At 37.3% G+C, this 15,273-nt stretch overlaps 1 protein-coding gene across 4 annotated transcripts in view; it reads left to right on the top strand.

Moving 5' to 3' along the window:
- The window catches only part of A1CF (APOBEC1 complementation factor), an 87,435-nt gene that overhangs the window by 58,174 nt on the left and 13,988 nt on the right, over window positions 1-15,273 (top strand). For 3 of the 4 annotated variants that reach the window (XM_024346380.3, XM_009458469.5, XM_009458470.5), the window contains 4 exons: window positions 328-492; window positions 7,968-8,065; window positions 12,325-12,598; window positions 14,547-14,752. In XM_024346380.3, the coding sequence (XP_024202148.3) occupies window positions 328-492; window positions 7,968-8,065; window positions 12,325-12,598; window positions 14,547-14,752 (743 nt within the window). The remainder of the gene's footprint in view (window positions 1-327; window positions 493-7,967; window positions 8,066-12,324; window positions 12,599-14,546; window positions 14,753-15,273) is intronic. The other variant, XM_009458471.5, reaches the window with a different exon arrangement.

Genomic DNA, 15,273 nt, shown 5'->3' with positions numbered 1-15,273 from the left:
TACCTTAAGTGACTACCTTCACCCAATGAGTGTTGCTCTAAGAGCCAAATGTGGCCTCTGCTGCCTCATTTCTGTTCAACCTCAAACCACATCCTGGTTCCCTTTATAATCGATAGTTATAACAAGCCACCTGTCACACAGAACTCCCTTCTAATCAGCTACTCTATTTGGAATGTCTCTTAAGATCAATACTTACCAGTTTTAATGGTCTTCTTGCTCATTCAAGACCTCAAGGGTCAGGTCAATTTAAAAGACCATTGGTATAAATTGAGATGATGTTGTCCTGATTTCTACATAATTAATCATAATGGTGATCATTTTCAACAGGAAGAATTCAGTTATGGGGACATGGTATTGCAGTAGACTGGGCAGAGCCAGAAGTAGAAGTTGATGAAGATACAATGTCTTCAGTGAAAATCCTATATGTAAGAAATCTTATGCTGTCTACCTCTGAAGAGATGATTGAAAAGGAATTCAACAATATCAAACCAGGTAGGACATATATACAAGATTAGTTTTTCAAAACATTCTTTATCCTGGTTTAGTCTTGGGAGGGTGTATGTGTCGAGGAATTTGTCCATTTCTTCTAGATTTCTAGTTTATTTGCATAGAGGTGTTTATAGTATTCTCTGATGGTAGTTTGTATTTCTGTGGGATCGGTGGCGATATCCCCTTTATCATTTTTTATTGTGCTTATTTGATTTTTCTCTATTTTCTTCTTTATTAGTCTTGCTAGTGGTCTATCAATTTTGTTGATCTTTTAAAAAAAAACAGCTCCTGGATTCACTGATTTTTTTGAAGGATTTTTGTGCCTCTATCTCATTCAGTTCTGCTCTGATCTTAGTTATTTCTTGCCTTCTGCTAGCTTTTGAATGTGTTTGCTCTTGCTTCTCTAGTTCTTTTAATTGTGATGGTAGGGTGTCAATTTTAGATCTTTCCTGCCTTCTCTTGTGGGCATTTAGTGCTATAAATTTCCCTCTACACATTGCTTTAAATGTGTCCCAGAGATTCTGGTATGTTGTGTCTTTGTTCTCATCGGTTTCAAAGAACATATTTATTTCCGCCTTCATTTCGTTGTGTACTCAGTAGTCATTCAGGAGCAGGCTGTTCAGTTTCCTTGTAGTTGAGTGGTTTTGGGTGAGTTTCTCAATCCTGAGTTCTAGTTTGATTGCACTGTGGTCTGAGAGACAGTTTGTTATAATTTCTGTTCTTTTACATTTGCTGAGGAGAGCTTTACTTCCAACTACGTGGTCAATTTTGGAATAAGTGTGATGTGGAGCTGAGAAGAATGTATATTCTGTTGATTTGGTGTGGAGAGTTCTGTAGATGTCTATGAGGTCCGCTTGGTGCAGAGCTGAGTTCAATTCCTGAATATCTTTGTTAACTTTCTGTCTCGTTGATCTGTCTAATGTTGACAGTGGGGTGTTAAAGTCTCGCATTATTATTGTGTGGGAGTCTAAGTCTCTTCGTATGCCTCTAAGGACTTGCTTTATGACTCTGGGTGCTCCTGTATTGGGTGCATATATATTTAGGATAGTTAGCTCTTCTTGTTGAATTGATCCCTTTCCCATTATGTAATGGCGTTGTCTCTTTTGATCTTTGTTGGTTTAAAGTCTGTTTTATCAGAGACTAGGATTGCAACCCCTGCCCTTTTTTGTTTTCCATTTGCTTGGTAGATCTTCCTCCATCCATTTATTTTTAGCCTATGTGTGTCTCTGCATGTGAGATGGGTCTCCTGAATACAGCACACTGATGGGTCTTGACTCTTTATCCAATTTGCCAGTCTGTGTCTTTTAATTGGAGCATTTAGCCCATTTACCTTTTAAGGTTAATATTGTTATGTGTAAATTTGATCCTGTCATTATGATGTTAGCTGGTTATTTTGCTCATTAGTTGATGCAGTTTCTTCCTAGCCTGGATGGTCTTTACAATTTGGCATGTTTTTGCAGTGGCTGGTACTGGTTATTCCTTTCCATGTTTAGTGCTTCCTTCAGGAGCTCTTGTAGGGCAGGCCTGGTGGTGACAAAATCTCTCAGAATTTGCTTGTCTGTAAAGTATTTTATTTCTCCTTTGCTTATGAAGCTTAGTTTGGCTGGATATGAAATTCTGGGTTGAAAATTCTTTTCTTTAAGAATGTTGAATATTGGCCCCCACTCTCTCCTGGCTTGTTGAGTTTCTGCCGAGAGATCAAAACATTCTTTAAAAGCACCTATGCTTGAGATGACTTCCCATAATTTTAAATAGAAATGCTTTTATTTAGCTCATCTCATAATTCCATGCAGACCTCTCAAACTATGTTCCTAACTTTGGATTAGAAAATCAAGCCATATGGTCCTACAACATTTATCAATATTATAATTGTATACTTATCTATGTGATTATTTAATGAATATCTATTTTCTTCACTAAACTATAAATTTCATGAGTTTTTCCCCTCTTATTGTTTCCTCCATCTTCAGACATTTAATCTCTGGGCCTGGGGTACAATGATTGCTCAATAAATATTTACTGTAATGAAGAATGCATGCCATAACTATAGGTCTGATGCAGGGTTTCTCAGCCTCACCACTATTGATATTTTGGAACAGATCATTCTTGGCTGTGGGGGTCTGTCCAGTGGATTGTAGGATGTTTAGCAGCATCCCAGGCCCGTCTCTGTTAGATACCAGGAGCAACCTCCAAGATGTGACAACGAAAAATGCCTTCAGACATTGCAAAATATACTCAATGGGTGGGCAAAATTGCCCCCAGTTGAGAACCACTGGCCTAATGGAATACACTTGTGACATAAGTAAAAAGGTGACAATCCTAGGAAACTGATTTGAGTGAAGAGGAAGGTAAAGGAATAGAGGGAAGGTGGAAGGGGATAGTTAGTTGCTACTCATCTTGTCAATACTTTTCAGTATCAATTCTAAGCCATCAGATTGACTCCCCATCTCTTTCTTCTCCATATAGGAGCTACAACACTGAGAGAGGTAGAGCATTTCGGGAAACAATATCCAAATTACCATTTCCCAAAAACAGTTCAGAACATTAATTCTACAATCTTTTGGTGGATGTTGCTGATAAAAGGGCTCCATGGTCAAATAAGCTTGTAAACACCAGATTCTGCAAAATTAAATGAATTTCTTCATTATGGAACTTATCAAAGTCTTTTGCCTTCTAACATGCTTTGAAATTCTCCAAGAAGAGATGCAGAAATCTTCATTTTTCAAATTTCTGAAACATGACTGCTCTTTTTTGCCATATCATTTTGTGGGATTACTGTGTCTTTAAACACACTCTGGGCAGTAGTGGCTTAGGGTTATCATAGTAGTAATATCCTTTCATAACTGAGAATTTCCCAGTCTCCTGGCAAATTATCTAGGTTGTTAATAAGGGTGGGCCATGGTGCTGTCATGTTAAAGCTGCCTAAGAATATTCACTTGCACATACTCACATCGTCTGTTTCCAACTCTGGGTGCTACTTCAGATAGAACAGAATGATAAGCTGATGATTTGCTCTGAAGGACATTCAGGAAGGATGTCACTGCTCCATTTTGAAAGATTCACCAAAGATCTTTCTCCAGCCTCAGGGACTCTGCCTTCCCTGAAATATTAGTGTGAGGGTGTGGCTCCACACCAACAGCTGTGAATCCATGACTAAGCTAGAATCTGCAAATGATGGACCACCTTACTGTGTGCCAAGCATTGCAGTGGGCACTTTCACAGCATGTGTCATTTATTCATCACAACCCTATAATACAGGTTGCTTTATTCATTCCATTACTTTCTAGATAAGAAAAACAGGACCCAGAGTAGTTAAGTAGTTTGCCCAGGTTCACACAGCTAGCAGGTCGCAGATCCTGGATTTGAACTCAGGTCTGGTAAAGGGCATGTTCTTAAAAACTTTAATACTCTCATGCCACCTCCTTATTCCATTCACTCACTCATTCATTCAACTGTCTTTCCTTCAGTAGCTCCTACATGCGAGGCACTGTGGAAGGAACAAACAAGTATGATGTGTGCATGGAAAAAGTTTAAGAAATTCCAGAAAAATACAGCTTAGACAGACTACTCTTGGAGTGCAGAGAAGACTTGTGTTTCAAAGCGACATCTAAGCTGAGATCTGAATGTTGATGCAGTTGTAGGCATAGGAACATTATGTGTGTATAAATATTGCCCACTATTCTCCCCTCATTCCATGTTGACTTTCTACCTTCCCAGAGTGAATAATACTTCTTATTTTTATCTAATTAAAACAGCACCTTTTTTTGCCAAGGGCTAGAATGAGAAACTACTAAAAGGTTGCTTCCTTTCCTAGTCCCTGATTATCAGATTTCCCAGTCTGCGTATTGGCATATATTAAAGAGACATGTGTGCCTGGATCCTACTAATTATCATGAAAATAATGAACATCACATATCTCTCTCTCGCTCACTCTCTCACTTTCTCTTTCTTCTTGGGACTAAAGTGTGTCCAGCGATTTCAGGGCACAGTCTGCAGCTGGTGGCACAACTCTCAGGGCTATATAATGATGTATGGCTTGTTCTTCGTGGCCCTCTGCAAAAAAAAATATGAATTTCAGAACGTGAACAACTAGCAGACATCTGCTGCATTAAGAGGGAAAAGTCAGAGCTAACTAGTTTATCTTGGAAAGTATGTACTGTGCCAAGGCTATACTTATCTAGAAAAATTTCTGGAAACAAACAGAAAAATGACTCTTTAAAAATTCCATTTAAAGTTTAGGTCCCTCAGAGGAACCTACATATTACCTCAAAATATTTGACCACGTATCAGTTTAACCATGATGAACTTGAATAATATTATATTGCCACTCAGAGACACAAAAGATAATTAGAACAAAAATTGAGACCTGAAGATGGTTTGTTCTTCCCCACTGTAGCCTAAGGGTATCTGCTGAATTTCCAATTATAGTCATTCTACAAAATCTGATCTTCCTACAAGAGTTTAGCAGTATTAGAATCACCTGAAGGGCATGTTAAATCACTGATTGCTTGGCCCATCATGGGTGGGTTCAAGCATTTCCATTTCTATTAAGTTTCCAGGCAAAGTGGATTCTGCTGGTCAGGGCACCACACTTGGGGAACCATGACCCTCTGATAACCTTCCCTTTGGCATGCAGGTGTGTTTCTCCCCAGGTTTATGTGTTGCTGACAAGTTGATAAGAAACACAGCAATAATTTTCCAATTCCTTGCATCATGATTTCAGAGGATCTTTTTCTTCTTTGCTAATGGATGATTGAGTAATAATGATCACTCATATTCTATGGACTCACCCTCTGCCAAATGAGGATCAATTATTAAACAAACTCCTATGCACTAAAGAAGAAACATAATAAAATAAGCCATGTGGTGAATACTATTGTAGAGAAAACCAACTTTTATGACACAAACTCTAACTTTTTAACTTGTCTGTTTTATGAGGCTAAGTTTTTAAATATCAAATTTTCCAAAACCGGATGCATCTGGAAGTTATCGTCCAACAGTGTAAGATAATTTCAGATATCTGCAAACAGAATTTCAGAAAATCTAAATTCATTATCATCTCAAATGCCACTAACTGGTGTAAATGACAGAAGTTGGGATGTGAATTAACTGATAATATTCCCTTATTCCATGTGTATTTATAGAGTAGCTCCTGTGTCCAAGGCAGTAGGCAGGAACCAGGTGAAGATGATACCAAGAAGTCTCTGAAGAGGGTTCTGTTCTCAGGGAGATAACAGACCAGTGAGCCTAGGTGGAGAATGACATTGAAATATGAACCAAGCAAAGGCTGGAAAGGTGAAGGTCATCATTGGCCAACGTCTTCCTTCTCAGTTACTAGAACAAGTCATGGGATTAAGTCATGATCATCACCCCATGTGACACTGAAAGGAATGAAGAGACTATATTGGATATTCAGTTAATTATATGTCCCATGCTTCATGGTCTCAGAGAGCTTTATTTATCCTTAGCCTGGCCAGATAATTTTGCTCTGTATAACCATTGCCATAAGAAGTCAAGGGTCGACTGTTGAAGGGAGTGAAAAGAGAAGTATCACAATGTCTTTAAATTGTCCTTATGTTACAGGCCGACTATCATTCCAAAGGAAGATAATTCTTAGTCATTGAACCACGTAGGAGAGTAAAAACTCTAATTACCTTTGTTACCTTGAATCTAAGAAGATAATGAAACTTTGATAGGGACAGAAAGGACTTCCCCCCTTCTTTTCCCTGGCATAATGTCTCATCCTATGTTGTCTCCCGGCACTCTCAAGGTACACCCAAGTGAGTGTAGGGATTAAAGAAGATAATTGGCATGCTAAACTGATAGTGGTTAAACAAATTTCCACCTTACCTTCACTCTAAGCAAAAGGTCTATTTTTAAAATTGAGTAAAGAAAAACATTTTAAAAATATAACATCCAACTATCTCGGTACAACTATCTTTTTCATTTTTATATGTTGCCATCATGTTCAGCAGTTCCCTTACATAAAAATAGATAGTTGGTTTGTTTGGGTTTTCTACACAAATAATATAAATAAACTTTGCAAATATTTGTAAAATACCAAATATATCAATTAAAATATGAAAACCCCCTTCATTCTTCCCAACTTTTCTCCCCATTCCTGAAGTAACCTCTGTTAAGAGTTTGGTCTCTATCTTTTCAGTTCACTTTCTGTATGAGTGTATTTATATTTGTGTGCACATATATATGGTTTTGGATTATTAAAAACACAAATGCTGTAATATTGTACTTACTATTTTATAACTTTTTAAAAATTAACAATAGGTCTTGGGCCAGGCACGGTGGCTCATGCCTGTAATCTCAACATTTTGGCAGGCCGAGGTAGGCAGATCACCTGAGGTCGGGAGTTCGAGACCAGCCTGACCAACATGGTGAAACTCCTTCTCTACTAAAAATACAAAATTAGCCAGGCACATGGTGATGCAGGCCTGTAATCCCAGCTACTCGGGAGGCTGAGGCAGAAGAATCGCTTGAACCAGGGAGGCGTGGGTTGCGGTGAGCTGAGATCACGCCATTGCACTCTAGCCTGGGCAACAAGAGCAAAACTCCGTCTGAAAAAAAAAATAGGTCTTTAATCTTTCCATTGTAACAACATACAGGTCTATTTTCTTTATAGACTCCTTGGTGTTGGTATAAATGCAGCGGATTTAATCACTCATGAAAATAGACATTAAATTGTTTTATTTTTGCTCTTTCAACAGTAGTGTAATTGATATCCTTATGCATGATCCTTGTACATGTGTGTGAGTGTTTCTGTATGAGACATTACTCAAAGTAGAATAGTAGATATTTACATTGTTTCCAATCTTTAGCTATCATGACAGCAAGGCAGGCAACTTATCTTTGTTCCCAGATGTTCTTTCGGAAACAACTTTCTTTTTCTTCTTTTTGTTTTTTATTTAAAGATTATTGGATAAGGATATAGAGAATCCAGTTGTAGTTCCTCTCTGTGTGCACTCTAAATCTCAGTTGCTTTGTCAGAACTGTAGTTACCTAATATTTAAATTTTTAAAAGTAATTTAAAGTTAATTACATAAGACAAAAGAGATAAAGACATTTTGCTGGGGTGAAAAGCAAAAGTAATCACCTAAATATATGTTTGTAAAATGATCAATAATTGAGTTCAACTCAATTCAACAAATATTTCACCATGCAAAATGTACTATCTTTTACATTACATAAAATGCAAAAGAAGATGGAATTCCCACCCTTAGACACCTTGTAATCTAGGAAGTGGAAGACACAAATCCGTAACAAATTATAATAAGTCAGAATATAAATTTTATTTTAAAAACTGCAAAAAAAACCTTCTGTTGAATGTTCTTGATGAGATCCTTACTTAAATATGAGGTATCCATAAAAAAAATCAAATACTCTTTGCAGCTAGGTGCTAAAATACATCACGTTCAAGGCTCTCTTAATTTTGTTAATGGGGCAACCTTCACTCTATTTTACAGGTGCTGTGGAGAGGGTGAAGAAAATTCGAGACTATGCTTTTGTGCACTTCAGTAACCGAGAAGATGCAGTTGAGGCTATGAAAGCTTTAAATGGCAAGGTAAGGTAGAAGAAAGAAAAAAATATGCAGATTCCATCCAAGTTTGGTGTGGATATTACATTCAAAAGCACAGTCCTGCAAGCCTGTCTCACTCCAGCCTTCTCTGACATGGCTGCCTCAGTCCATTTAAGATGTACTAAAGAGAAATGATGGAAAATACAATGGAAGTTGGAGATGTACCTAATATATCCAACTTTACCTCTATTTGTTTTTTATAATTTGGACAAGTCACTGGCCCTCAATTTCCATGGAAAGAGGAGATTTAAGTAGATTATTTCAAGATGTTTTTCACAATTCCAGTTTTCTCTCATTACTTCAAAGAGATTATCATCATTTTAGTGCAGTATTTTAGAAGCTGATGAATTAAAAACATGTCAAGATAGCTGTTATTCTGCCTTCATAGTTTGATCTTCCACTTGGAAAGCTTAGAGTCTCTCACCTTGCCAAGAGTAGGGGCTGGGGAAGCTTCTATATCCTCACTACTGAGTTGTCTACAGAAAGCAATATAATATTTATATATCAAGCCAATAAACATTTAAAACCTTCTGTAGACCACTTATCATGCTAGGATACAAAGAGAATCAAAGATGTTTGACAAAGGGTTAAAAGTTGGTTGGAGGAATAAGACAACTACACAAACTCATGCAAAGTATAGGCAAGTAAATATCATAAAAAGAGATAAACGTGGTGAGCAAGTTCAAAGGAAGAAGTGGGCTATAAAGAATAAAACATCTTCATGGATATGAGAAGATAATATTTAAGAGAAGCCACGAAAATTGGGTATAATTTCAAAAATCAAAATATGGAAAGACAGGAAGTCTTAGAGGCACAGAATTTGAGAAGAGCAAGACAAGATTGGAGAACAGGAAAATGTGGAGTAACTTGGTTGGAACATAATGCACGTGGGACTGTGTTACCTATCGGATCTGGCATCAGTCAGGGTCCCAAAAGAAAACAAATAGCAAAGGAATTAATTACAAAAGTGCGAGTGGGGACTAGGGAAATCAAAAAAGAGTGTCAGAATTTGGGGCTCACAGCATTCTGGAGTCAAAGGTACAAGGGGCTGGAGAATTAATAGAAATCCTGAAAGGGGAGAGAATTGTGTAGAGCAGATCTCTTTGCAAGAAGTTGCTGGGTGCAGTGGCTCGCACCTGTAATCTCAGCACTTTGGGAGGCTGAGGTAGAAGGATTGCTTGAGCCCAGGAGTGCAAGACCAGCCTGGACAAGATGGCAAGACGTCATCTCTACAAAAAATTAGCCGAGCATGGTAGCATGGACTACTACAGTAGTCCCAGCTACTCCGGGGGCTGAGGTGGGAGGATCTCTTGATTCCAGGAGGCTGAGGCTGCAGTGATCTATGATTGTGCCTTTGCACTCCAGCCTGGACAACAGAGTGAGACCCCACCATTAAGGAAAGAAAGAAAAGAGAAAAGAAAGAAGCAGTGATTTTGGTCAAAGGACACAGTCAGCCCAAGGTGACCTCTCAAAGAGGGGTCCAGCAGAATAAATGCCCCGAATTCACTATTGTCTCTTCTCCAACCTCCTACCAGTGTTCCCCATTGGCTAAATGCAATCACAATCTAGAAGGCTAAAGAGGACCCCATGTAGAGAGCAGGCTGGAGCTGGTAGGTGGTGAATTCCATAGGCAGTGGATCCAGATGGCAAAGGGAGGATCTCTTAGCCTAGGCCCTTCAGACACTGTGGAGCCTCTTGCATATTAGCTCCTCAGGGGCCCACTCAAACTCAAAAAGTTTGAATACTGGAGGGTGGGGTGGAGAAAGTATTCACTCTGAAATACAAAAAAGAAAACTGCAAAGAAAAACTAATGCATAAATACATGTCTATAAAGAAAAGCATTATTTCATCTTCATTGATGATCACATTTAGTATCATAAAAGTGTTATTACTTGGAAAACAATTTGTAAGTTAGATTTTCTCTATATGGAAACATTCCTGAGTATACATGATGATTGCTGGGAAGGAACAGCCATCACAAATTAAATGCCAAAAATTACATTGGAATAATTACAATTGAAACATATTCAAATTCCCAATTTTTGCAGCTAGATATTTTTAGAGTAATTATTTACACATATTATTTAGTTAAATATATATTTAATATTATGTTTGACTATAATGTGGTATGGAAAAATCAAAAGTAAGTTTTCCTAGGAACTATGAAGGTTTTTGAGCATATATAGAGATATTTATATTTAATTTGTTAGATGAAGTGAGATCTTGAAATTTTTTCTACGATAATTATCACATTTACAATTTAGGAAAATTAGCCTAGTAAGAACTGACTTTTTAATACAGGTGAGAGAAACATGTCATAGAAACTAGTTATAAAGCTATTATAGTCAACCAAATGGGACAAAATAAAGTCTTGAACTTAGGTAGGAATGGAATGTAGGAGACAGCCATATGCAGAACAGTAAGGGATAAATTCAAAGGACGCAGGAGCTGATTGGAGATAGGGGTGAAAAAGAAGGACAAGTCATTATAAGCTTCCAATATGGTAGGTTGTTATGAAAGTCAGGAAGGGAAGCCTATTCAGAGAGAAAAATGATGAATTGAGCTTCAGAATGATTATTCATTTATTCTTTTTGTAAGTCTATGAAGTGAAAGAAATTTTACTAAGCTTGGGCTATACAGATTAATAAGATATTGTCCTAGCTCTGGAAATATCTAAACCAAATAACTAAAATACAATATTGAATTTAAAATGCTTTTGGATGGGACAAAGGAAGGCAGAACAAAATTTGTTACAACAAGATATCTGAATTTGCCGCAAAGAATCATTCCATGCAAAACATCTCTTGATATGGAAGTGCCTATAAGCAGAGACCTATTTGGGTCTCTCATCTTCCTCAAGACTGGACTGAAGATATAAAGAATCTTATACCCAAGTTCCTCCCCTATTTTCAGTATGCCAGGTCTACTTTTTCTAATTACATCAACATCAATATAAGATTGTTGAATATCAGCTGGATTCTGTCTGTCTCTCAGAGTATTCCATCTAACTTATTTGACACTGGCTCCTGCTACTAAAAAGTAAGGTAAATACATAATACTGGGGACACATTGACCAAGAGGCTGAACAAAATGGTCAGGATGACCATGAAGCACAAGCTTTGTCCAGCAGACTTCAATAATCCAGGAACCACTGAGTCACTGTTGAAATCAGAGGGTAAGGGTGCACACTCAGCTGCTGTGAATGGGAATTTCTGTAGAAACACTTTACATAAAAGTGTTCTTTATATAAAACAGAGGATCTTCACATTCTTATTCAAAAACAAAGCCACAAATGCTTTCAGACAATACTTTGTTCCTTTGATAATAAATACATCAATCTATCAAGAATTTCTTGAGAGCCATCATTGTTTATTGTGTAGGCAAGCAATACATAGAAGTTAGTAGCACACGTAGATCTACATACATCCATTATCTTTGACATCTGGAGCTGTTTGCAGTCTCAAAATTTGTGTCAGTAATTCTTAAGGACAGGTTTTAAGCAGTGCATGATCTGAGAACCTCAATACTACTCTCACTCCCAACTACTCCTGACCCCTGTCATCCCTGTTTATTAGCTCCCAACTGTTCAGCAGATCAAAAGGTGGCTTCACAAGGAAGAACCTGTGGCAGGCAATGTAACAGCCTCCCAGATTCCTCTTCCTTTGGTAGAGCCACAGTATGTCTCTCTTCTCCAGTGAAAACTTACTTGTGTGGCTGCTCTAAGGAGCAAGACAGTTAGCAGGCTATCAGCTGGGAGGGCCTGATTTGGCTGCCCATGCTAAATGCTAATAATTGATAAGATTTTGTTATTGATTTCCTTTCACCTTCATCTTATTGTGCAAGGTAATGGAGATTTTATACCATCCATAACAAACCTAAATTGTCTTGTAGTTATATAATTATATAAATATGTAATTTAAAACACATATATGACCTAATAAAAATATTACATAACTTTCTGTCTCAGTGACTGTAACCAGATTGTAAATTTATAACGAATATGTCAATGGACACTGGCCAATATGTCACTGTCAAACCTGTTGGCATCTTATGCAACTTACCAACAAAATGGCTCAGAAAAAGTTCAACTGGCATACAAAACAAACCTATAAAATGACAAGATACAATCAATAAACCTACAGCAAATAGTCTAACACTTAGAAGGAGTCATGTTATTAGGGCTCAGCCACACTTGGTTATCTTCATATCATCTCGTGTTGATATTTCTTTGCTCTCTACAACAGGTGCTGGATGGTTCCCCTATTGAAGTCACCCTAGCAAAACCAGTGGACAAGGACAGTTATGTTAGGTATACCCGAGGCACAGGTGGAAGGGGCACCATGCTGCAAGGAGAGTATACCTACTCTTTGGGCCAAGTTTATGATCCCACCACAACCTACCTTGGAGCTCCTGTCTTCTATGCCCCCCAGACCTATGCAGCAATTCCCAGTCTTCATTTCCCAGCCACCAAAGGACATCTCAGCAACAGAGCCATTATCCGAGCCCCTTCTGTTAGAGGTAACAGCAGTCAGATCTTGCTTTAGAGTAATCCCAAGATTTCAAATGACTCAAATTGCAGTAGCCTTAGATACATTGGATGGGTCCACTTGGAGAAAAGCACTGAAAAATTGTTTATTAAAAATCAAGTATTATATCAATAGTTTTCCTTTAATAGGAATCTTTTTCACATTACAACTGGTTATTGAAAAAACGTCATCAGAACATTGTGCAAATGAGCCTAGTGCACAGATTCAAACTTTGCATGGGCCCATAAAATTTGCACAAACTAAAACCTAGTTCTATAATTGTTAGCTTCTTCTATATCACTTGTCCACCACTGTGTAGTCATCTGTGGCTCATTACAACACTTCTGGAATAGACTAGTATAGTCCAGTGGAAACCAATTACCTCAAATAGCAAAACCCTTTCAAGGCATGTGTGTATTTGATGGTGACTCAGTGGCATTGTCTTAATATATAAATCACAAATTATTATAAATATAATCTAACAAACATATGAGATGTTCTCATCTGACCTCCTCCAGGAAATATGTTATACTTTCTTAGAAGCCAAATAATTAAGGACATTACTATATTTCTTTAATACATGGAGAACTGAACAACAAATAGAAAAAAAACCCTCAATCAGACTGCTAATAAAACAATAAATATTTCACATTTGAATCCTGTAAGAATTCTAAATGTTTGAGCAGTTTTCCAAGCTCCATTTCTTCAAGAAAGCTAGAAGATAAAGAAAGCCTTTATTCTATTTCCAAGAAACTAGCTTGTCCCTGTCTTTTTGGCTCCTTCAGACGAGTTTTTCTAGGATGTGGCTAATGCCAACTGAATCCCAGTTCTATCCTCCAAATACGACATGAATCTGGGCAATTCGATAAACTGTGCATTTAAGTCTATTCTTGGGTTTGACTTAGAAGCAAAGAGGCACATCTAGATTACTGTGGAAACAATTATCTCACTATGTTTTACTACTTTTCAGTATAACTAAATTGATCATCTTAGGAGCTCTAGTCTTCAACAGCCTTAAAAGTTTCATACTCATAATTACTTGCCCCAAAATTGTAATGCAAATGAAATAATCAAGATTTCCTTTAAGGTAACTTGTCTATGTGAAAATAAATTATATCATTGCAACATTATGCATTTAGAATATAAAATCACCTCATTAACCAATCCATACATTAAATACAAATTGTCAACCAGTTATGATGTCGAAAAAAAACAAACTCCACTATAAGGGAAAAAATGCCTATCTTATAACAAGAAAGGAATCAATGAATGATATTCATGGATGAAGGGTAATCAATTTAATTTTTTATCTCTATGCCACCAATATAAAATCAAAGTAGTAACATGGCAAAACAAAAATCAAAAGGAATCTATGCATGAAACTCAATGGAAATTTAAGCCTCACATTGACCGATCATCAGAGAGCATGGTGAACCTAAAAGCATGCTTTCTAAATGTTTGTTTTACAATAAGTCATTGGAAGTGGGATAATTAGGGAAGCCAGAATTTATTTCTGATATACTGATCAGTGACAGTCTCTATGCAAGACTGATTTCAAAATAAGTGGTCACATTATGTTGGAATGTTCTAATAAATACATTCCCAGTCTTTATTAGTCTGTATAAAATATCAAGAAAAGGTTACCTAAAGACAAAAATTGCAAATTTTCTATCCCAAAATTTTTAAGTTGTTTGTGTACTTATCAATAGTATTGTACTTATCAATGGCATTGTTTTCTTCTGAAGGTAGTTTTTCAAAAACGATAGACACCTACGTTAAACCTTACCTTATGTTGAGTTTCATTACATTAGAATCCTAGAGTCTCCCACCCATCTTCAGGGCAATAATCAACGTGAATTGGGCTAACTTTTCCATTACAGTAAGATTCAGGGTGATTTTCTGGTGGTTTGATTCAGTTTAATGCCTTCTTACGTTCCTAGAAATTTACATGAATGTACCTGTAGGGGCTGCGGGAGTGAGAGGACTGGGCGGCCGTGGCTATTTGGCATACACAGGCCTGGGTCGAGGATACCAGGTCAAAGGAGACAAAAGAGAAGACAAACTCTATGACATTTTACCTGGGATGGAGCTCACCCCAATGAATCCTGTCACGTTAAAACCCCAAGGAATTAAACTCGCTCCCCAGGTAGGTAATGTTATTCCAGAAATAGTTTCTTTAAGTTGTGCCAATGAGCATCATTCACTTTTATCAAATGATTTGACTCGATCCCTACTCAAGCTATGGGTTTTTTTCTTTTAATATATAAACCATCCAATGAATGTCACAGTCTTCGAAGGAATGCTGGGCATCAGGTGCCATTATTCTATTATAGGTCCTTTCTCTTTTTTAAAAAATCATAAAGTCTAACACCTTGAACAATATTCCACTGAAACGCAAAGAATCTGAGAGCTATTAAGAATTATCAACCCATACCCGAAATGAGGCAAAGACCCCATCTCAGAATAAATGCCTATTGTATGTGAGCCAGGTTCGTTGGCAAATGAAGAGTATTATGGCAGTGCCGTGAATAGACCATTTAGGACATCTTTTCTTGGAAATACTGTATCTAAGAGAAAACTCCACCATGATATCTGGGTGAATTATTAACTATGAGATGTCATCAGTCATACCAAATTAACTCTTCCTCCATAGTTATATTTTGGCAG

This window comes from Pan troglodytes, chromosome 8, assembly GCF_028858775.2.
Source record: "Pan troglodytes isolate AG18354 chromosome 8, NHGRI_mPanTro3-v2.0_pri, whole genome shotgun sequence".
Taxonomy (NCBI): Eukaryota; Metazoa; Chordata; class Mammalia; order Primates; family Hominidae; genus Pan; species Pan troglodytes.
Note: the sequence above shows the minus strand (reverse complement) of the source record. Positions and strands in the feature narration are given on the sequence as shown.